Source organism: Parasteatoda tepidariorum, chromosome 2 (assembly GCF_982258835.1).
Source record: "Parasteatoda tepidariorum strain Cologne lab strain chromosome 2, Ptep-v5.0, whole genome shotgun sequence".
Taxonomy (NCBI): domain Eukaryota; kingdom Metazoa; phylum Arthropoda; class Arachnida; order Araneae; family Theridiidae; genus Parasteatoda; species Parasteatoda tepidariorum.
Window position 1 is genome coordinate 100326268 of NC_141756.1, and position 24236 is coordinate 100350503.

A 24236-nucleotide genomic window follows, 5' to 3' on the forward strand; every position below is an offset into this window, starting at 1 on the left:
CATTCTTAAAAATATAAAAAATGTCAACTGAGTTTGAAAAAAAATATCGACTATTGGGTACTTGCACTTCAAGAACAAGAAGACCACCTATATACGCACATGTAACCTATGGGCGATCACAACGCTCAAATACGCCATCTGGGGAGAAGACCGGTTCCATGCCTTTGGCCCTTCTCTCTTCCATCTCCTCCTCTTTTCAGTTGTATAGGAATGTACTACGATATTTTTTCCTTTACTTAATAATTTTCATTTTTAATTAATAAAAATATTTTTTTAAATTTCCATGATGCCTTCTTTCAGAACTATGTTTAATGTAGTTTTCAGTTCCATATAGTTTCCCGACTTAAAAAGATTTTACTCTATATGAAAATCCTGACACAAAAACTAATGCACTTCCTTCTTCTATGACTCTCCACGCGCTAATTGTCATGATAATTCTGTACATTGTAAGTTGGTGTTGGCAACAGTACCATTATTGATTGATTGTTGTCTTTGATATAAGTTGTTGTTGCAATGGCTGTGTAGCTAAAGAGTTGTTATGCTTAAAAGATGAACTATATTAATCCAGAAATAATCTCATTGTAAATACTATAAATAAAATGAATATGAAAGAACTATTTGTGTTCCATTAGAATTGTATTAACAACATTTGACATGGTGTCAGAAAGGAAATTGATGAAATCAGATTTCCATCGAGTCTAATCCACGTTTTTTTCGATTTGCCATGGATGCGTTCCGACCACCTGCTCCTTTGAAGTTCTCCAGTGGAAATGTTAAAGAGAAATGGAGAAAATGGAAACAGGAGCTGGAAAATTATCTGCTTGCCACAGAAAAAGATGAACGCGCAGATAAAATTAAAATCGCAATCCTGCTGAATTTACTGGGAAGTGAAGGACTTGAAATATTCAACACTTTCAAATTTGAGTCTCCTGAAAGCAAAGAAAGGTATCCAGATGTCCTAAAGAAGTTTGAGGATTATTGTTCACCACGGCAGAATGTCGTTTATGAACGTTATAAATTTTTTTCGTGCGTCCAGCAAGAGGGACAAACCATAGAATGCTACGTGACTCAACTTAAAACTTTAGCTTCAACCTGTGAATTTGCCGATCAAGAAAATGGATTAATTCGTGACCGCATCGTCCTAGGAATTAGGGACAGTGGTTTGAAAGAACGCCTGCTTCGAGAATCTGGTCTGGGACTAGAAAAAGCGATTGAAATCGTTCGTGCAGCTGAGAGTAGTAGAGAACAACTCCGAAACATGAAAGACGAAAGCACAGTGTCTGTTAATAGTGTAAAGAAACATCGCAAGCATAATCAGTTGAAACAGTCTGGACAAGAGTATGATTGCAAGAAGTGCGGAAGAAAACACAAACCTCGTGAGTGTCCAGCCTATGGAAAGATTTGTGCCAAGTGTAAAACGAAGAATCATTTTGCAGCTAGGTGCCACCAGAATTCAAAGTATGTGCATGAAATGAAGGTTCCTGAAGACGAATTAAGTGTATTCGTTGATTCTGTGATTACAGTACCTCCAGAAAAGAATCTAAGTGTACAAATATGTTCAAAAGACCCTGTTGTTCATGTAAAACACATTAGTGAACTTAATGAACTAAAAATTTATGCTAATTCTGTGGGTAAAAACACAGAAAAGGTAAGTGAGACATGGTTGAAAAGTATAACATTGTATGTAAACAATAAGTATTTTAATGTTGATTTTAAACTTGATACGGGTGCAGAAGTTAATATTTTACCTATGTATGTTTTAAATAGTGTTAATGTTAAACCAAAACTTAGTGAAACTAATTTGTCATTAACAGCATATGGTAATTTTAAATTGAAGCCAGAAGGTACGATTGTTATTAATTGCTCAACTGACAAACTTAAAAATGTTCCTTTACAATTCTACATTGTTGATGTTAAGTCTAAACCAATATTAGGATTAAATGCATGCTCTAGGTTAAAATTAATTGAAAGAATTGATTCTGTAAAGTGTATAAACATAAATAAAAATGACCTGATCAATCGTTACAAAGATATATTTACTGGTACAGGTGAATTTCCTGATGAACCTTATCACATAACATTAAAAGAAAATGCAATACCAGTAATTCACCCTCCAAGGCGTGTTCCTCAGGCATTGCAGCCTAAACTAAAAGACACACTTGAAAAGTTAGAAAAAGAAGGGATTGTGTCAAAAGTAAACAAACCAACAGATTGGGTTCAAAGTCTTGTAATAGTTGAAAAACCTAATGGGAGTTTAAGATTGTGCTTAGATCCAAGGGATTTAAATAAGGTTATAAAGAGGGAGCATTATCAAATTCCTTCTGCTGATGATATAATCAGTAGATTAGAAGGTAAAAAGATATTTTCTGTCGTAGATTTGAAAGACGGATTCTGGCATGTTCCACTTGACGAAGCCAGTTCTGAAATTTGTACTTTCAATACCCCATTTGGGAGGTATAAATTCAATAAAATGCCTTTTGGAATATCCTCTGCCCCTGAAATATTTCAGAAAAGAAATCAAAAGTTGTTTGGAGATATCGAAGGTGTCGAGGTTTATTTTGATGACATAATTGTCGCGGGATCTGATGAGGCCACACATGACATAATTATGGCTAAAGTTCTAGAAAGAGCTAGGTCTCTAAATATAAAATTCAATCCTGATAAATTGCAGTATAGAGTACCCGAAGTAAAGTATGTAGGCCAAATAATTTCTGAATTGGGTGTAAAAGCTGATCCTAGTCATATTAAGGCAATTACTAACATGCCAACGCCTAAATCAAAAACTGAAGTTCGAAGGTTGTTAGGCATGATAAATTTTCTATCAAAATTTATACCGAATGTTTCTAAAGTAACTGCCCCATTGAGAGAAGTCATTCATGAAAATGTAGAATTTATTTGGGGAGGAACTCAAGAAGAATCATTTAATAACATTAAGGAATTGTTAACTAAGGCTCCGGTTTTAAAGGTTTTTAGCGCAAATGAAAAAATAGTGATACAGTGTGATAGTTCAAAAGATGGCCTGGGTTCATGTTTAATCCAAAATGATCAACCTGTGTCATTTGTCTCCCGCAGCTTAACAACTAGTGAAAAGAACTATGCACAAATTGAAAAAGAGTTGTTGGCAATAGTTTTTTCATTTGAGAAGTATCACAATTTTGTATATGGGCGTAAAGTCATTATACAAAGTGATCATAAGCCTTTATTGGCAATTGTAAAAAAACCTATGCATAAAATATCCTCTAGAATGCAAAGAATGGTATTAAAATTGTTAAAATATAATTATGAAATAAACTATGTACCAGGTAAGCAAATGTTTTTAGCTGACACACTTTCACGTGCATTTCTTGAAAATGAAACCATTAGTGATGATCCCGAAATGTTAAACATTGTTCATACTATTTCTAAATATCTACCTATGAGTGAAAAGAGAATTGCACAATTTAAAAATGAAACTGCATTAGATTCAGAATTGCAAATAGTTCAGAGATATATCAAAGAGGGCTGGCCCAACTCTTACAAAAATGTAGATAACAGTGCAAAGACATATTACAAAGTTAAAAATGATCTTCATATTAATGATGGTATATTATTTATTAATGAAAAAGTAATTGTTCCTGTAAATTTACGAAAAGATATGTTGCAATTAATTCATGAAGCTCATTTTGGGATAGAAAAGTGCAAGAAAAGAGCTAGGGATATAATGTATTGGCCTGGGATAAATTCTGATATAGAGAAATTAGTATCACAGTGTGAAATTTGTGAAAAATTTAAAAGAGCTAATAGTAAAGAGCCCTTAATGCCCCACACAGTTCCAAATAGACCTTTTGAAAAAGTTGGAGTAGACATAATGGATTTTGGTAATCTAAGTTATCTGATTGTAATGGACTATTATTCAAAATGGATTGAAGTTAGTGAAATTGTAAATAAATCAGCAGATGAGGTAATTATTAAACTTAAATCTATTTTTTCTAGATTTGGTGTTCCTAATACTGTTATCTCAGATAATGTTCCATTTAATAGTTATGTTTACAAGAAATTTGCAAATGATTGGGATTTTAACTATTCATTTATTAGTCCCCACTTTTCCCCAAGTAATGGAATGGTTGAGAGAGGGGTAGGAATTGTAAAATGCATTATGAGAAAGGCAAGGGAAGATAGGAAAGATTATTTTGTAGGATTAATGGAGTATAGAAATACCCCAATTTCAGGCCTTGATCTTTCTCCTGCTCAAATGATGTTTAATCGCAGATTAAAAACTAAACTACCAATATCTAACAGACTGTTAAATGCTAAATTGTTTAGTAACATTAAAGAAAAGTTAATTGTAAGGCAAAAGATTCAAAAATCTCATTACGACAAAACTGCTCATACACTATCAGAGCTTCAGCCAAAGGAAAATGTTAGAATACTAAATTTCAAAAACAAGACTTGGGAACCTGCTGAAGTAATTTCAAAGGATAAATTCTATCCTCGTTCATATTATGTTAGAAATAGTTCTGGTAGAGTTTTCAGGCGTAACAGAAAACACATAAGACAGTCAAATACAAAGTTTAAAATTGAAATAGATCCTAATGATGATATAATTAGCAATTCCCAAGCTGATTTAAACAGTTCTTCAAATTCTCAAATCTCACAGAATTGTCATATATCAAATAGTAATGTGCAAAGAAAAAGTAATCGTGTTCGTAAGTCACCATCTTATTTAAATGATTATGTTGTATAATTGTATAACGTAAAAAGGGGGATGTCATGATAATTCTGTACATTGTAAGTTGGTGTTGGCAACAGTACCATTATTGATTGATTGTTGTCTTTGATATAAGTTGTTGTTGCAATGGCTGTGTAGCTAAAGAGTTGTTATGCTTAAAAGATGAACTATATTAATCCAGAAATAATCTCATTGTAAATACTATAAATAAAATGAATATGAAAGAACTATTTGTGTTCCATTAGAATTGTATTAACAACATTTGACACTAATGGTGAAAGCATGTGAAGTGTTGCCATAAATAGAGAGTTCTTCTCGACGCCACCTGTAGCCCATTTCGATCACCAATAACGTCAGCGCCACCTAATCTTTATCAGCAAAATGGTAAACGTGTCTTCCAACGCATGCATACTAAATTTTGTGTGGACCGTTTCAAAATTGCGGATTTGTAAAAGTATTAACACACACTCATACATTCCGCTTTATTTATATGGATAACAATGGGACGAAATCAAGTAAAATTCAGCACTTTGTTATGAACTAATGAACATTATTTTATCTAGAAAGTCTGACATATTGAAGTCACATTCAACTATAAAAACGCTTATAGTGGACTACCCTTACGGATGGTTGATCGTGTAAAGCTAAACATATGGCTCTAGGATTAAAATTCGTAGTAAAACTTCCGGGTCACTACTTCCGACTAATTTTCACGTCTATACGTGTAGTCCTTTCAATATAACACGTTCTTTCAATTTAACTTTCAACAAAACAATAAACAACAAATGAATTCTGGTGACTCCACAAGCTTGCTATGATGCTACCCAAAAAAATAACAAAAGATGCTATTTTACACAAATATAACCAAATGAGGAATAACACTCAAAATATAGCCTTGCAAAATATAAACCTTGCACTTTCTTTATGGTGTGATATAAATTTTTTTCTGACTCGCGACCTGTTAAAATTTATAAATATCACAAAACTCATTTAAATGGTAAAATTACGAGTAAATTTAAACACAAATCGCAATAATTGAAATTTATATTAAATCTTTTGCTGATGATTTTGTCGGTTGATATAAGAATTACAATGCGAACAATGTATTTTAAATTTAAACACAGTAAATAATTTGGGTCATAGATAATTCACTTGTCTTGCTCTATTTACAAGATTTTGATATATTTTTTAATTATGTAATTATTAATTTAGTAATTAATATGCAGTCCATAGTATTTAAAGTCCGGATAGAAACTTTGAAAGCAAAAAAGAAATTTCCAATTTAAAAAAATAACACTTAATATCAAATATTTTGGGGTCAATTTTTTAAAGCATTTTTGATCTTATATGTCTTTACACGTAAAATAGCAATTATTAATACAGCAGCTATATCTGGCTCTTATATGAGTATCTTGTGTAGCTTTTATAATGCCCCTATTAACACAAAACAAGTAGTACCTAGTTCGACGATTAAAAAAGTATCGATCACATCAACAATAGTTTGCCAAATATATTATGCTCCTCCTCTCCAAAAGATAAGTATTATATGTTTTTTTGAATTTATGAAGCAGGTAGTGTTAACAATAAGTATTTTAAATCGAAATGTCTTGACACAACTGTAGAATAGTAAATATCTAAATTGAAAGAAAAACAATTTCTATTGATTATTGTAGTGTTCCTTAAAACACGTTGAATTTGTAATCAAAGTGTTCATTTGTGGAATTTGGAGAAAAACAAAACAGCAAAAAGTTTATTAAAACCTTTTTTTTACTATAAATTGAGAAGATAATTGCTTATTTAAATTCATATTGCATTATAAATTAATGTACAAAACTTTTCAGTTCATGAATCTTAGATTTGATATTTAATTTTACTAAATTTAATATTTAATTTTTTAAGACCATTATGATCATAAAACTAAAAAGGTAAAATATTTTGTTTACAAATTTTGGTACTTTCGGTTAGGCGGGGGAAAAGATATTCAAAAAAAAAAATTTTTTTTGTGAATGTCCAATTAGTTCTGAATTTCAAAAAAAATAAATAAATAACAATAAAATTCAGCTTATACTTCTATTAAAAATATAATGCTAGGTTACTAAACATATTATTAATCAATTAAAGTGTGTTTTATTGTGCAGAAGGTGCAAAAAATTCTATAATATGATGCTATAGATTTATCTGTAAACAAATTTTCAGTTCCCAAACACACAAAGCCAAACACTTTTGTAATAGATGCAGATTTAAAATCATCTACTGATGCTATAGAGTCAATCATTATAAAAAAAAAATTATTGAAATTGACAGGGTCATAATTAATTCTCTAGCATTATATTGTTTACATAATTTTGTCTGATTTTATAATAAAATGATTTATATAATGAACAATTTACTGTGCACACAAAATTAACTAAAAATCTCAAAAATTAGAAAAAGAAAAAAACATTGTTGACTGAAAGAAAATCTACTTTATATGAAAAATCTTTCTTTCAATATGAAGAACTTTTATCGTTAGCACTTTTCATTTCCTTCTCCTATGTCTTTCCACATGCTAATGGTGAAAGCATGTGAAATGTTGCCATATGTATATAGTTCTGCTTGACTTTCGATCTCCAATCGGCGATAGCATCGCTCGAATATGCGATCAGGGGAGAGACTGGTTTCATGTCTTGGCCCTTCCCTCTCTTCCTCTTTTCAGTTGTATAGGAGTGTATTACGATATTTTCCCCTTTTTTAATATTTTTCCTTTTTATTTAATAAAAATATATTTTGAAATTTCCGTGATGCTTTTCTTTAGAACTGTGTTTAATGCAGTCTTCAGTTCCATATAGTTTTCCAACTTAAAAGATTTTAATCTATATGAAAATCAAGAGAGAAACTAACATACTTCCTTCCTCTATGACTCTCCGTACGCTAATGGGAAAAGTATGCGAAGTGTTGCCATTGGTAGAGAGCTCTGCCTTACGCCACCTGCAGCCCATTTTGATCGAAATAGGCATTTTGCAATGAAAGCTGTAAGCAAATACTAAATTTTGTATAAATTTTAAGTGTAGTGCTTTACCAACAGACAACCGGTCATCTTTCACAACCATTAATAATCATTTAACGATCTTTATTTTTTTTTATCTCTTTACTCATTTATGATAATTTACCAAAAGTGTTACTAATTTTTTTTTATCAGCTTGAATTTATCCCCTTTCTTGTACCATTTCATATTTTCTTACGACAAAACTAATAACGTGAGAAGGTTGAACATGTGTTAATTGTCATCATTTGTGCTAATTGTCATCATGGAGTTTAAGTCAACTTTAATGAAATTAAAAATGGTGGCCGTTGAGCCCATATTATTCTCCTACATGATGATTATTTTTATGGAATCGAATGCTATACAGGAACTGGTTTTTGTGAAGTCGTGCATACAATTAAACAATCCAGTCAACATTAGTGACTGTAGCTACGAACTGAAACAAAACTTGACCGAATCTGTTGAAGAAGCGGCTATGTGGTCGAAGTATAACAACTGCTGTCTCTTCTTCTGCACTTTTCTGAGTTCCCTATTTGTTGGTTCTTGGAGCGATCGCTTTGGTCGAAAGTTTCCCATGCTCATACCTCCAATTGGCAGCACATTTGCAGCTGCAGTCAATTGCATTCTCTCTGTGTACATCAAAACTCACCCTGCGTTTTTCATTATAAGTTCAGTCATATCGGGTTTATCCTTTGGCAGTGTCGGCATTATTGCCACCACTTTTGGCTATATCTCCGACTTTACTCACGAGCAATCTCGATCCAAACGAATAGTGATATTAGAATCTATGTTATTTACAGGTGGGACGACAGGTATATACATAGCTGGATTGTTTTTAAAGCATGTGAATTATGACACAAAAGTGAACAGCTTTGCTCAGCTTTTTATCTTCGAAGGAATTGTATCTGCTCTTATTGTGAATTACATAGCTTTCCGTATTCCGAAACATTCCTCGGATGCGCAGTTGCTCGATTCTCACACAACTGGATTGTTTAATCTGAAACATATTAGTGATTCACTTAGAACGGTATTTCGATTTCGAGAAGGGGGGCGACGAACGAAAGTGCTGCTGATGCTTTTTTCTTTATTCTTGATCTATTTTGGTAGTGCAGGTAAATGACTCAATATTTTCTTACTTATATAATTAACTATTAATTTAATAATTTGTTTATTTTTTAGAGGAAATGTAGCATGGTGCAGAAATAATAATTTTAGTGTAGTAACATGTATTTAATTGTTGTTAACTGCTTGAAAAAATTACAGAGTGAACGTTACAAAAGAGTCATTCTCTCACATTGAAAAAATAAGCATTATTCGCTTATTTTCTCATAAATAAAATTAAAATAACAATATTCTTAAACTATCCAATATGGGAGAATTAAAACACTTATATTTAGATTTTTTGAAAATAAATTACAAAATTGTGACTCTCTTTATAATGATTGAAAGAAAAAATATGCATTTATTTATTATTAATTTAATTATTAATTTAATAATTTGTTTATTTTTTAGAGGAAATGTAGCATGGTGCAGAAATAATAATTTTAGTGTAGTAACATGTATTTAATTGTTTTTAACTGCTTGAAAAAATTACAGAGTGAACGTTACAAAAGAGTCATTCTCTCACATTGAAAAAATAAGCATTATTCGCTTATTTTCTCATAAATAAAATTAAAATAACAATATTCTTAAACTATCCCATATGGGAGAATTAAAACACTTATATTTAGATTTTTTGAAAATAAATTACAAAATTGTGACTCTCTTTACAATGATTGAAAGAAAAAATATGCATTTATTTGCTTCTGGAGCTTATTCCTACAAATGAAATTAAAATAACTTTATATATTCTTTCTTTGTCCCATTCCAGGAAATTAAAACACTAATCAATATATTTTTATAAAGTAAATTCACTTTAAATGAAGAAATGAGAGTGCCGTCTTGACATTTATTCAGTTTGCTTCTATAGTTTCTTTTTACATTCCCTGAAAATCTTCAAGGCACCTGAATTGCTGAAATTTGTTTTGCAGTTTTATCAGAACATGTGCACTGTTTATATCCAAATAGTAATACCATTGATCTGAAACATACTGAACTTCTATAAGTGAAAAAAATGATATAAATTATGAGTTGCAAGCTTTTTTGCTAAATAAAAAACCAATTTAAAGACCAAAAAATTTCACTTAATACATCGAAACATTACTATGAGTGTTGATTTTAAAAGATAAAAGTTGAACAAGAAAGAAAAAATGGTTATTTCATTGAAAAATAATGTTGTACGGAGTTGAATATGAGGGAATGAGATTTCATAGGTTGTTTATTTCAAATAATGCTTCGATTTCATTAAACTAATATTTATATTTTTTTCCCTCACCTAAGTTTTATTTTCTTTAACTGCTCTTGTGTTTTCAACAGCACTTTGAGCATGCTTGTCAAAGCATCGTCCTAAGCATAGCGCGAGGAATCATTTGAGAAAAAGTATCTTTTTGTTATTATTAGTCTTTTTCTTCTTTTTGTACAATCAAAAAATTATTCTTCAAAATTCTCTGAGTTTATAAAAGGAAATATTTATTCTAATTATTTTTTCCTATATATTTATTCTAATTATTTTTTCCTATATATAACCTGTAGCTGGTTCTTTTGAATGAAATTTTCTGTAATATACACAATGTTTTTTTTTTTTTATTATTTTAGTGCAGACCACTCTAGGATACTACTTTGTTAAAACCCTGGGATGGACTTTCCAGGAATATACATTATTTCATTCCATTCAATTTGGTGTTGAAGGACTAGCATTATTGTTTGGATTACCGACTTTACTTTACTTTTGCCATGTACCTGACCATATCTTTGCTGCTCTTGGAATGATTTCAAGAATTGCTGGCTTTGTTATGTTTGGATTGAGTTATACAGTTGGCATGGTTTATAGTTGTAAGCATAATGTATACTTATTTAATACATACTTATAATTTTTTTTTAAACCAATGCATATTTAAGTGCTTAGTTTTCTTTATTTGTAGATTGTTCAAAGTTATTGTGATTTAAATAGATATATGAGTAACAATCTGGAATTTTCGAATTTCTGTAATTTCTTGTTATATTTGTTTAGATATGCATTTTATTATTTGTCTCACTTTCTATGAAGTTTTAAATTCATTAATATGTAATATATGATTTAACTTTTTTTTTCTGCCACCATTTACATTTGTATTTTAGCTGACCGGCCTGTGTAAGGGTTAGGGAACTGCCCTTGCATCAGAAAGATTCTGGGTTCGAATCCCATACAAGGCATGGATGTTTTTTCCTTCTCTGTACTATCTGTCCTTACTGTGGGAGCAACGTTGGCACACCTAATATATTGCCCCTGAAAGAGTGGCCAACAAATCTGCCCTTCAGATGCCTATATGATCTAGGTCATTATCCAGATTCGCATTGGAAAAAAAAACATTTGTATTTTATCCCCTTTATTACAGTAACCTACCTTCTATTAATATTTTAATAAGAATATAAGATATAAATAATGTTTTATTTTTAAAGTATTCAATCTTTATTTATTTTAATTTTTGATGTATTTAGCATTCATAAAATACCTTGTTTGAAGCTTCTAAAATTTAAAAAAAAAAAAAAAAATTATATATTGTTTTGTATTTTTAATTTTTAAACAATTTCTAAGAAACAAAACTTTAACTTTAATAAAATCAAAATCCTTTTTAATTTTTAACTCAAATACTATCAATTCTATCAATATCTTTCCCTTTTTTTAAATTAAAATCTAGATTACTTTTTATTATCTATATTAAAATTAGATTCTTTTTAGGATTCAGGCCCTCCGGGCCTCTTGCCAGCCTGCCTTTAGACAGGTGCGCCTCAAAAGAAAACTGTGTTTCAAACGAAAGATTTTTTTTACATATAGACGATTGAAATCCTTCTATGTGGCTATTTTTGTTTTGAAAAAACATGCAGAGCCGTGGCTTTGTATTTTAAAATATGTGAATTATAAAAATTATAAATGCACCCTTTCAGATAAAGCAATTAAAATATTTTGCAATAAATATGCGATTTTTTAAATTGAATAAAATATGGTGTCTTGGCTTTACATTTTTCAAACTTAGGAACATAATTATTCCTGGAAATATAGTATCTTTAAAATTTACTCTTGGAGCCACATTTTCCGATTCTCATCCTTCTCTCTGTGTCGCTCGATATTTGTATGGTTATGTAGCACTTTTAAAAAGTGCTTAACGGTACTTATTTTTGTTTTTTAAAAGCCCTTAATAGTGCTTTTTTCCTTGAGTATTTTTAAAAAGTGTTTAATTTTCCCTTTTCGGAAATTAGATTTTTTTTTCTTTACCATGTCGATTTTTGCCCCGTATTATGCAAAAGCGAGCTTTTCGTATTGTTTCATTCAACCTTCTCACAATTCATTCAACCACAATCTATTTTGTCGGACCATAGCGTATGAAAGCCCAAATCATTTTACATGTTTGATGAAATGCTAGCGAGTTCGCATGTGCGTCTTCTGAGCTGGGTTCGGTGGGATTATTGTACTCTCATGTGCAACTCTGCTGCATTTCGCTAATATTCTTTATTTCAGGCTTCATTTTCCACTCTCTGATATCGAATCGCGAAATCTCTTTATCATTTTATAATGGCTAATATAATCAAGAAAAGAGTTCTTAGTTAGAAACTAGTTACTTAATCATGATCGTGTAAAGTTTTTTAAAATTATTTTGCAACGTATATAGTGCTTAAAAAGTACCTAAAGGGTGCTTATTTTTTGTTGAAAGATTTGGCTACACACCCTGATCTAGTCTAATACTGCACATATATCCATACCTAATGAAAGAGTGTCCTCTTTTTAAAAATACTTTACCTCAACTGCACTTAGAGGACATTTCCTTTCACCCTCATGCTCTGATCCTCAGGCCAAGGGTCATCCACTAACCTGGGAGTCCGAGTTCTGACAAGCATTGTGTTATAACATTGTGGAAATGTAATTAGCAATTACAATTAGATAGTTCAGTATTTTATGTAAAAATAGATTTTGATCTGTACAACTTAACTTATTGTACTATTAATCCTTTTATGAAAATCATCTCATATTTAGCAGTACTTTTAAGTACTAAGTAGTGAAAATTTTAGCTATATATTCAATTTAGGTTTTTTACGAAATTTAAAATACTTTTGTGGTTTATGAATTCAACTTTTTTATGCTAATTGGATATCCACGTAAATATAATTACTCTACTTTTGATGTATAAGTCAACTTTTTGAACTCCTAAATGAGAAAAAAGTTTCGGTGTTAACTTATACATCCATGGCATTTTTACTTGGAGTTTTTTTTTTTTTCAAAGCATATTAAATGCCCCTTTTATGCAAAAAGATTTTTGTGATCTGTAAGATAAAAGCATGTGTAAGAAAAGTATTACTATGCTTTTACTTCATTTTAGTTGATACTATTGATTTGAAAAATCTAAAGCATCTCATTTAGAAAGATATTACAAATTTAAGGAAAATTGTCTTTCAAATTTATTGTTTACTTGTGTTTCTTCTCTTAAATTATCATCTTTACATTATATCAAGTTATCATTACATATTGTCATTATATATTGTCATATTTATAAAAATAACATATTTGCATTTTTATAAATATGTATTTTTTTTCTCCAGGCACTGTGAACTTGGCTGTTCATTAAAAATTTCATTCGCTTCTAACTTATAATTTTTCATTGTAAGTAATAAATTTATATATTTTCCTTTATTAATGTCTTACATTGAATTTTGCAGGTGCTGCATTATACATGCTTTCTGAATTTCCTGTTCCTGCCTTGCGATCCATGTTGTCAAAAACAGTTAATGCTGATGAAAAGGGTATTCATTTCTCTAATAATAATATTAAAAATATTATTTATATGTTAACCTGTTGTTTTTGTGTTATGAAATATGTTGAACAAACCAGTAATATTAGAATTAATCAATATCGTTTAGATATAAACAGCCATAAAATTATCAATAACCTAGAATTGAATCATTTTAAGGGTACATAATTTTAACAGTGCTAAAATTAATATTTTAGATATAGTAAAAGATATCAATTTAAGACTACAAAAAGAAAATTACTACATGCTTTTATACAAAACAATTTTGCCATATGGGCTAAACAATACCTTCCAACATACACAAATTAGCTTTTAAAACTCCTCAACTTACTCACTTTTTCACGTTAAAGATGAACATTCAAATGAATATGAAGTAAACAGGGATCAGGAAGTAATAAAAACTCTCTTAATAATGACAAATTAAATGAAAATTTTATTTCTAATATGGAAAAACGTCATAATATTAGACCATTATTATTTTTTAATTAATGTCATAATATTAAACCAATGAAAGGTTTTGTTTTCTTCCTTAAGAATAATTATATATATATAAGCTTCGAGATCTTAATAACTTGTCTTTTATTAATTTACACTTCAAAATTCTTTGTTTCGATCTTGTAAAAGCTAAATTGAGTAAAATTTCAACAATAAAAGGAAAAATTTGACTCATTTATATTTCGTTATTAACTTTCAAAACCCTATTTTCGATAAGATAGAATTTCATAATATTTTTGGAGAATTTAAAAAAATTTGTTTCTATTAAAAGATTTTAACATAATTAAAAGCTTTAAATATAATAAATATCTTTGTAGAACTATTTTTAATTACAGTGACATTAGCAAAAATTTAAGGAAAATTAGTATATCCGATTATGAATGTCACTGTAAAGAAGAATATTTTGAATTTTCGATAAACATATTATTACTGGTAATTTAAATATTATACGAAATTCAGAACTTATACAACGATAAGAGAGTAGCAATTCTGGAATTTCTGATGCCAATGGGAAATAGACCCAAACTCTCGCCATTTAAGAAAAAAGGGATGTATTCACAACCAGAAATTTGAAATTCCATAAAATAGTTCGTAATCATTTTGCCTATTTTTCCTACCTGTACTTTCTTTACTAAAATCTGAGTTTATTTAAATTTTTTTTTAATAAATTAAAGGAAGTTACTTTTCAAGTATGTCATTGATAATATGTATACTTATCATTAGAAAATTAACAGGCAATTAAATTTTCTAATAAGATACTTAAAATGTCAGTCAAGAGGTTTTTTGTGGGGGACAGGAACTTAGTTAAAAGGAAAGGGGTAAAGTTTGTTTCAATCCAAGATTTTTCTTACTGAATCTATGCTAATTCTTTAACTTTATAATTAATGTTTTTTTTTGCACACAATGAATAAAATTTTTATTGTTGTTGCTTTTCAGGGAAAATATTTGCCTTTACTGCAAGCCTGCAAAATTTATGTTATCTTTTGGGTTCTTTTATTCTTACAACCATATTTACAGAGGTTTCATTTAAAGGGTTGTGCTTTGAAGTTGTTGCAGGTTTACAAGGAATTGCATTAATAATTATCATGTAAGTCCTTAAAATAAATAAGTTCTTAGATATTTTTATGTTGTTTTTTGCTTTATTTAATTTATTGAGATTTGATAACCACTATTTTTTTCAAACCTATATGCACCCTATATTCTTAGGGCCTAAAACTAGAATAATAGTCATGCTTGAAATTGCATCTTTTGGCTCTGACTTAGAGATTGGGCATCTCCTAAGAGCAGGGCACATCATCTAAAGGTCTAATATACCCATACCCTAAATCCTGATTAGCTCAAAAGCTTTATAGCTGAAGCAAAGTTCAGCAAACATCTGACAGGAATGTCTTGTAATTTCCAGGCCTTAATGCAGTCTTTGTTCAAAATACTCAAATCTTAGAGGAGAATAGACTTTACAATCACAAATTATATGTTGTTAAGTCTCCTCCTCAAGATGACAACCTCAACAAAGGGAATCAGACTCAATATCTAGTATGGTTATTCTAAAATCATCAAATTTGAAATTAAAATTCAACTTCATTAATTATATTAATTATAAACTCAGAATTATCCAGTATAATATTACTACCTTGTGTAGATCCAGTTTCGGGCCAATCCAAGGTAATTAACAAATCAAACTCTATTCTGGACTTCCTTAAGAATGTACCATGAAATGATCCCATCATCCTCTATTTACGCTTCTATTTTCATATTTGTAATTAAGCAAATTTGTTACGAATATATCTTAAATCATTTTTTGAAAGATAAGTGGAAGTGCATATGAATTCACTAATTGCTTTATATATTACAATTTGTGTTTTATTCTGTATTTGCTAGAATTTTTATTTTCTATTTTTTGCTTGATATGTTTTATTTTACATTTTTAGCTTTATTTATTCTATTTTCTTTTCAATGTTTCTGAATCGTTTCACACTATTGTATTGTAACTAATATATATATACACACACACACATTCAGGCACGCTTATATTTGTATATATGTAATTATATAATCCCTAAGTTTGCTTTTTTTTATGTCTGAATTATGATGTACTTTTTGATACTTCTTAATTATTAAATGGTCAGATAAACACCCTCCCCTATGAAAAAGAACACCCAATGCATACGTTTGTCGATTTCAAAATGCATTTGTTTCAGATTTAAGAATTCCATTCATAGTGCTACAGTATCTTAGCAATTTTGTCAGTTACTCCTTCTCTTACAATATCAATTATCTTAGTATTTTGTCAAAGGATTTTTTTAAATCAAAATTAGCTTGTTCTAATTACATTTTTGTGAAGCTTTTAAAAATTAAAAAATATTACTACACTCAATTGAAATAGTGGTTACTTTATATTTTTATAAAACTTGCAATATGGTTTTGATTTAAAAAAAATAAATTTTTTTTCATTTTTATGTTTATATTTAATACACATTTAATTCTCTTTTAGATATCTATATTTTACAAGACATGAATATGTTATGGTCTATGAAACTGTTGTAAATGGTAAGTGTTTTCTATTATTAGTCATAGCAAATCTATCATATTGCATTTGAAGAATCATTTTAAAAGCTTTTTCTATAGTTTTTGATTGAAACTGGATTCACTTGATAGTATAACTAGACGCAATTGAGTTACAACCCTAATTTGCATTTCAGTTACCTTGGGGGGGGAAGGTTTTCGCGATTGCCACTCCACGGGAGGAACAGGGAAAACCTGGAACATACAGGAAATTTAAAAATCACCTAAAAGGCGGGGAATTTTGATTTTTTTTCTTTACAAACTGGGGAAAATACAACGAATTATGTTTCTTATTTTCGTCTTTTAAAAAAATGGTAACCACTCAATGCATAATCTATGGGATAGTTATGGATTATATTCCAACTATACTAAACTATTTCATTTACTATAACATTATTTAAGTATGATCAGCTGTTCCTTTTTTTTCTCTTAAGTTTTTCCAGCAATTAAAGCTTGTATAGTCAACCCAATGTAACTCTCACAAGAGTGCAGTAATTGTGTTTCCATATCAACGAGATCCATATCTGTGGTCTTGTTCTAACAGATATTTTTTTCCTTTTTATAAAATAATAGCACCAAATTGGCCCACCTTTGAAACCTTGAAGCTGTTTAGCTATTAATTTAGCGTATAGATGATTTTTAATCTTAGGTACTGAGAATCTTTTTTTCTCGTTATTCTTCAATCCAGTTTTCTGAGTCATTTTCCAATCGCAAAACTTTTACTACTCCAGGCATTCTTATATGATTTTGTTGGGGCAACTTCGATACTATCTTACAAATAAGTTGGTTTAAATGTATTCCAAATACAGTAGGGAACCGATTATCCGGAACGATCGGGACCATCGCTATTCCGGATAACTGATTTTTCCGGTTTTCTGAATCGCTACAAAAAGCCGTTTTTTTTTCGATGTTAAACCCAACTAAAAAAAAAAAAATTTTTGGAAATAATCTTAAAAAGAAGAAAAAACGAAGAAGTAATACAGTAATGATTATTTCTAAAATGATGGTGTGGTAAACAACTTTCAAAAAAGAAAGAAAAATTCTAAAATCTTATGAGGAAAAAAAATATTTTTTTTCAAAAATGGCGGGAAAATGTATCGAATTTCGTTCCGGTTTTCTGATTTCCGGATAACGGGTTCTGTACTGTATTTGTATGAGGCTCTAGAGAGCTCTTTTGGACGATCTCTAAGAGTGATCTACAACGTCATATTGCAGTCAGAATGCACTGGGCTGTCAATGATTTATTTTCAGAGTGGAAAGTTAAGCAGGGAAAAAAAAGTTATTTTAGAAAAGCTAAGTATTTTTAACAAACCTCTTATCATCTTCTGAAGTTAACTAATTTTTATGATATAAAATTAAATGCAAACTCAAACAAAAAAACATAATTGTTTATTTATTTGAAATAGTTCTATCATTCATAATTGGTTAATTTGCTTTTATGCCTCAATATATCAATAAGTAGGGATTATTTTTATTTCTGCTAAATTGTATTCATCAATCCGGCTTTCATGAGCCAACAAAAGTGTCATTTCCGCACTAAGAAAATGACACTAACTAAAATTAAAATCCTTTGCGAAAAATCGTGTACCTTCGATAACATTTTGAAATCAATGGAGGTAACCCTTAAAAACGACCAACCTCCATTTACGACCATTTCACTGTGGAGCAGAGAGTGGTCGCTCCCTGAGAGGTTTCACTGTATTAAATTTAATGAAATACTTTAATATCTGTGTGAAAGAAAGTAAAATATAGACATTCCTGGTTTAAATGTTCTCAAAAGTTTTTCCCTATGAATATCAGTTCAGTTTTCTTGCTTGAAATCTGAATGATTATAATTTCTCTCTAAATTAAAATCGTAAAGGGCAAACGCTGCTTTGAGTGCCTCAACCCCTGGTTATTTTTTGTTTTGCTGAGGAAAAACTACACGACTTAGAAACTTGAAATCACTGAGATGTTTAGAAATACTTTCAATGAAATAAAAAGAATTTAACAATAGGGAGTTCATGAATTATTAACTGCTAAACTATTTGGAAATAATACCATTCGGATTGCTCTATAGGCTATAGGAATGCAACCATAGTGTTGGAGTTCAAAGGACCCCATTTGTTTATGAACTTAACACAGAGTTTTTCTTTCAGAATTCTAATTTCTTCAAAACTTATTGCGATTTTAAATAATTTTTTTTATTTTTGGTAATTTTTTTTCTACTTTATGTTACGTTTTGCTTTGCTGTTTAAATTTATGAGACTTAGAAACTTGAAGTCGCAAAGGTGTGTAGAAAAAGGAATAGGGGGTATAACAGAATAAAAAAAGTTACAAATTCGACAATTATTAACTGTTAAGCTTGTAGTAAAAAAAAAAGCATGTTGGTCAATCTGCTGTCTACTAAAACTAAAAGGCAACTATAGAATTGGAATTTGATGTGCTGGTAGGATTGTTTTATATTATAATTTTGGAGGGAAACAGTTATTATATATTATCATTTTTTTTTTTTTTTTAAATTGTTTTATGATATTTTCTTTTCAGCAGATGGTAGTGTCACTGAAACTTCCTATGTTGCCCCAGATGAAAATTCTATTTATTAGTATGCAACCTGTCTAAATCATTCTACTGAAAAGGATTCTACTGATTTTTAATTTATGCCATTTATTTCGTGACTTGGTGATTTTTTCACATCAATCCCTGTGGCAGAATTTTTTCGAGCTATCTGCGACAAAACTCTCTAGCACTAATATTTTTCTGCAAGGTACTTTTAATTCGTACCCTGTTCACCTCATTGGGAGGCGAACACTCTATCCCCTGAGCCATCACGACTCCGGATTAGGTTCTTATAATAAATAATATTGTTTCAAGCTTAGGTTGCTTTAATAAATAATGTCGTATAAAAAAAATGGAGAAATCAATACCAATAACTGCCAAAAATTCCGTAGAATTATTACCTTAAAAAGTAAATTCTCAAATGCATGCCAAAAATTCCATAGAATTATTACCTTAAAAAGTAAATTCTCAAATGCATGATTCGAATTTCCCATATCGTTTAAAATATATTGGGATATTTAAAAACCACATGAAAATCAATTTTAATAGCTGCTGAAAATACAATGAAAACATATTACGTCGATTTACAATACAATCGGCATAAATTGAGCGCTTCAAAAAGTGATTATCTAAATGCATAATCAAAACATTATGTCTAAATTTCAGTGGAAAAGAAAAGTAAATTTTTTTACTTTTCAAAAGAAAAATCTTTCTGCATGAACTCTGTAAGGTTCTGCGATAAAGTCGGCTTGTTGCTGCGATTCTGCCATGGGGACATCAATTCATAACTTTTGTGATTTATTTTTAATCCTGTGATACTTGTTATAATTTTTATTATTTTTTTATATATTATTTTTTATATTTGTAGATAATTCACAGAATAAATATATGTAAATCTATCTTATTGTAACGTCTGCGGGGTAAAAAAATTTATTCCTTTACACAAAACGAAACATACTGTGAAAATAGGATCAATTTTATCTTCTATGTCAGCTGTTAAATCTTCACCCATCAAATTTGTGTTATCGCAAATAGTCTTGAAAAATAGAATTCATAAATCAATATATTTTCATTAACAGCAAACTTAATAATTCAATTAAAAAATATTTAATGCATATTTATAGATTTAATTTCATAATTGCTATGTAGTCAAACAATTTGTACAGTATCTTAATCACAGAAGTACAAATAACAGAGAGAATAATAAGAGTATGTTCTGCACCCCTGTGTGAAAAAATTCCTTTAAAAATAAAATTTAAAATAAAAATAATAATTCTTTTCCACATATTAAATTAAATACTTGCTTAACTCTCAGTAGTCTACTGTAAAACATATAAACGTATTTGATAAACACATCTTTAGCAGTATTTAAGTAGCATAAAGTTTAGGGATCTATGTTAATGTCTGTTATAAAATGAAACTTATAAATAGATTCATAACTATATTCATGCATTGCAAACAGGGGGCTCTTAAAATAAAAATTATCAAAAGATTTAAGCCATGTGTAAATAAAGTATTTTTATATTTGTTCATGATTTTATTTTTACATTTCTTGACAAATTTTCTTAAATTTGTATTATCTTATATATATAGCATGTGTTTTCCTCTCTTGGTTCTTAATTGATATAAGAGTCTGTTTAATTGCGCTTGAAGCAGTGACTGTTTCTTTGTTGATAGTTATGTTGTAAATTGAGTTCAAAATTACATACAAATGCAGACCTCATTATTGCTTAATGATTAAAATAAAACATTCACACAGCAATCCATTGTGGGCCATAGGGATTGTAGAGGTTAAGGCTTGACAATTTTGCGACCAATGGCATGATTGTGGCAATATGGTCAGCATCCCACACAAGCCACCTTTACTTCCAAGAAAAGCTGATACTCATCTATAGGGTGGCTACTAAATATTGTAACACTCCAAAAAAATTGTAATTACAATTGCTGTCTCAGTATTCCTGCGATTGGCACTTTCTATGAGTGCAGATGATTTTTGCTTAACCCATTTTCAGTCAAAGGTGCATAAACACACCCTTTTAATAAATCATTTTTATTAACGCTGTGGCGAATGTTTTTCAATATTTTTATTTTCGGCTGTTTTTAAGGGTTTTGAAGACGTCTATAAAATATTAGTAATTCAATTGGAGTAAATACTTTCTGTTGATAAATTTTCAAAACAAGCTATTTTTTATTTATTTTTTTAACTTCAAACGGTTATTGAAAAAGTCAATTTTTTTGAAACTGTATAATTATTCCACTTGAGATTTATTATGCGTTTTTATAATGAGTTAAAGTTGTAAGTTCTGAAAATAAAATTTTTAAATATATATGTATATATTATTAAAAAATTAAAATTTTTGAATTCAAATTTAATGGTGCGTTAACACACCATTGGCTAAATGCATGAGAAATAGGCAAAATTTGAAAACCCTCTTTTATGCAATGTTTCAGAGTTTTATTGAAGTTAATAGTATTCAAAGTTTTATTGTGCAACTTTATTGTTATCAGAGTTTTATTGTGCTGAGGCAGAGTTTTATTGTGCTGAGCGTTGTTCTTAGCGTTTCAAAACCAGCACAAAATTTATTTTGATAACTCTTCCTATAGTTTATTCCAAATTCGGAAGGAAAAGTTTTCTTTGCATATGGCACAGCTCACGATATTTCATAGCTGGTTGTATATTGGATGACTCCAAAAATATGGAAAGAAAAATTTGGGTTCCTACGATTTTGCATTCAGCAAGATTCAAGGTAAGAAATGGTGATGGCCGTTATTTACAAACATCGTTGATAGCGTTATAGTAAATTCATGGAAGCTAGATAGAATTTCAACTAGTTCAAAAATATCACTTATTGACTTTAGACCTTATTTTATAACCGTTGTTGAACAGCCGACCCAATTCTTTTGGGTTTACGACTTCTAATGTTCAACTCCGTAGCCTTGTAATTTTGAACCAATCCAGAAGACAAGGAAACTCCTGGATCAGTACTCCCAGAGGTATTGATTTGTTATGGGAACATGGAGGACTTTGCGACTCGACAGATTTAACTTGCATCAGTCACCTTTGGCCGACCTGGAATCGAACCCACGAGCTCTTGGTCATGAGCCCAGTGCCCTACCAACCAGGCTATCTCGGCCCACTTTAGATCTTATATAGTTATTGCCCTTATAAAATCTGAATCCAAGAGCATTTTATCTGGTGAGAGTGCATTACAAGTTACTCATCCTGACAAAGGTCGCCCATCGTCTGCAGCTCTACCAAAAGAAGTATGAGGTGATAGAATCGGACATACAATAAGTGAGCATGAAACAAAAGGCCCGCAGACGATGTAAAGTGGGAGGGGAGCATGATTTATTTATACATCAATTACTAAATTCATTTGCATCCAAATGTTTCGAATATTTCCATTAAAAATATAATTGTTGAACTAAACGTATTGTTCATTAATCTGGCCAATGATACGTATACTCACCATTTTATTTCTTGAATAAAATATTTATCATGCACGAAACTTTTTTTTTTGTCGTAATGAATGTAATTTAAACATATTTCAATGAAAGTAATACTACATTTTATAAAATTTCTATCCTTGGCGTAAAATGGGTTATGGCAAAATACTTAGAATCAGTTTAAAGATGGAATCAAAAAGTTTGATGGTTAAACAACTTTTCGATCATGTATTTTTTGAAGGTAGGTAGAATCTTTAATCAATTAAAATCTCTTGCGTTTAATAGAACATTTGTGTATGGAACTATAAATCGATTAGTGGATAATAATGATCTACCCAGATCTGGCCGTACTAAATAGTGCAATAAAAGACTTCGTGAAAAGATATGAAGAAATCCACATTGTTCTGCTAATAAAATAGCTGCAGAGGAGAACATGAGTTGGAGAACTATGCTAGTTATATTAAATGAAGATATGGATTTTCAACCTTACTGCAAAAGAAAAGTTCAAGGTTTGACAACTGCATAAAAATTAAAAAGGTTACAAAAATGTAAGAAATTGCTAATCTGCATGATAGCAAAAGTGCTGACAGAATAATCTTTTCTGAGGAGAAAATATTCTGCACAACCAAGTTATAATGCCAAATATGATGTTGTATACTCAGCCAATTGTAGGGAGAAAATGAAAAGAGGGCATAATTTTTTTTTCTGATTCGACAACCGTGAAATGTTTATTAAAACCTGCAAATAAAGTTGCTAAAGGTTGTAATAAAACCGAATTATTAATGAAATGACAAATCCGAAGTATCGCTGCTAAAAATAAGAACAATTAAATAGAATATATCGGCGAAGATTTGTATCGTTATTTATGACAGGAAGAAAAATACAGCGCAAATGTTTTCTTTTAAAAACTTTTTATAGGTACTACTTATTACGTAAGTTTACTCGTAGTTCAGGCATTGACTTGAAAAGTTTTCCCGGTTATCTTATATATCCGTCATTGAACAGCCGATCCAATTTTTTGGGTTTACGGCCACCAATATTCAACTCTGTAGCCTTGTAGTTTTGAACCCGATCCAGAAGACAAGGGAACTCCTTGATCGAGCATTGGACGAAATTTACCTTCGTGGAGGACTTTTTAATGGAGCTAACCCGCATTTACGTTACACGCAGAGGAAAACCACGAGAACCTCCCATATGGGAGGTTCTCGTGGTGAAGAGGGCACCACAAAGCACGTGCTTTGTGGTGCCCCCTTCACTTCAGGTGTCCTACGAACGTACTTAGTTTGCTTAATGGTTAGTTCGACCCTCACCGTCCACCATTATACGTTTGCGTTAGCATATTGTTCAAGCAACGAGATAAAGTTCATTTTACAAACTATCATTTAGGTTTAAATTTCGAAGTTGGTATATTGTTAACAATGTAAGAAGTGTTATATAGCAATTCCTCTTTCAAATGACAATTCTTACGTCTTGAAATAACAGTTCTTCAAATGACGATTCTTAATACGATTCTCTTCTTAAACATAAATTATAAATCAGGTTACAAATACACGTATACAGGAAATACAACGAGCAAAAAAGTCTC

General features: G+C 30.2%; 1 protein-coding gene across 2 annotated transcripts; it reads left to right on the forward strand.

Annotated features, from left to right (window-relative positions):
- The first annotated feature begins 7845 nt into the window (after window positions 1–7845).
- Window positions 7846–19557, forward strand: LOC107440805 (proton-coupled folate transporter). Of its 2 annotated transcripts, none has more exons than XM_016053849.5 (6): window positions 7846–8842; window positions 10425–10661; window positions 13518–13601; window positions 15041–15191; window positions 16596–16651; window positions 19193–19557. In XM_016053849.5, exons 1-6 carry the CDS (start codon window positions 7996–7998, stop codon window positions 19249–19251), a joined length of 1434 nt encoding a protein of 477 aa, XP_015909335.2. In that variant the 5' UTR covers window positions 7846–7995; the 3' UTR covers window positions 19252–19557. The 2 variants fall into 2 exon arrangements, with proteins under 2 accessions (XP_015909335.2, XP_087014001.1); XM_087157875.1 differs by having other exon boundaries at window positions 7848–8842; window positions 19196–19394.
- Window positions 19558–24236: the final 4679 nt, after the last annotated feature.

Coding starts and splice junctions, on each gene's coding strand:
- LOC107440805 (XM_016053849.5), top strand. CDS start 7,996: ATGGAGTTTAAGTCAACTTTAATGAAATTAAAAATGGTGGCCGTTGAG. Junction 10,662..13,517: donor AGTTGGCATGGTTTATAGTT/GTAAGCATAATG, acceptor TGAATTTTGCAG/GTGCTGCATTATACATGCTT. Junction 15,192..16,595: donor ATTGCATTAATAATTATCAT/GTAAGTCCTTAA, acceptor ATTCTCTTTTAG/ATATCTATATTTTACAAGAC.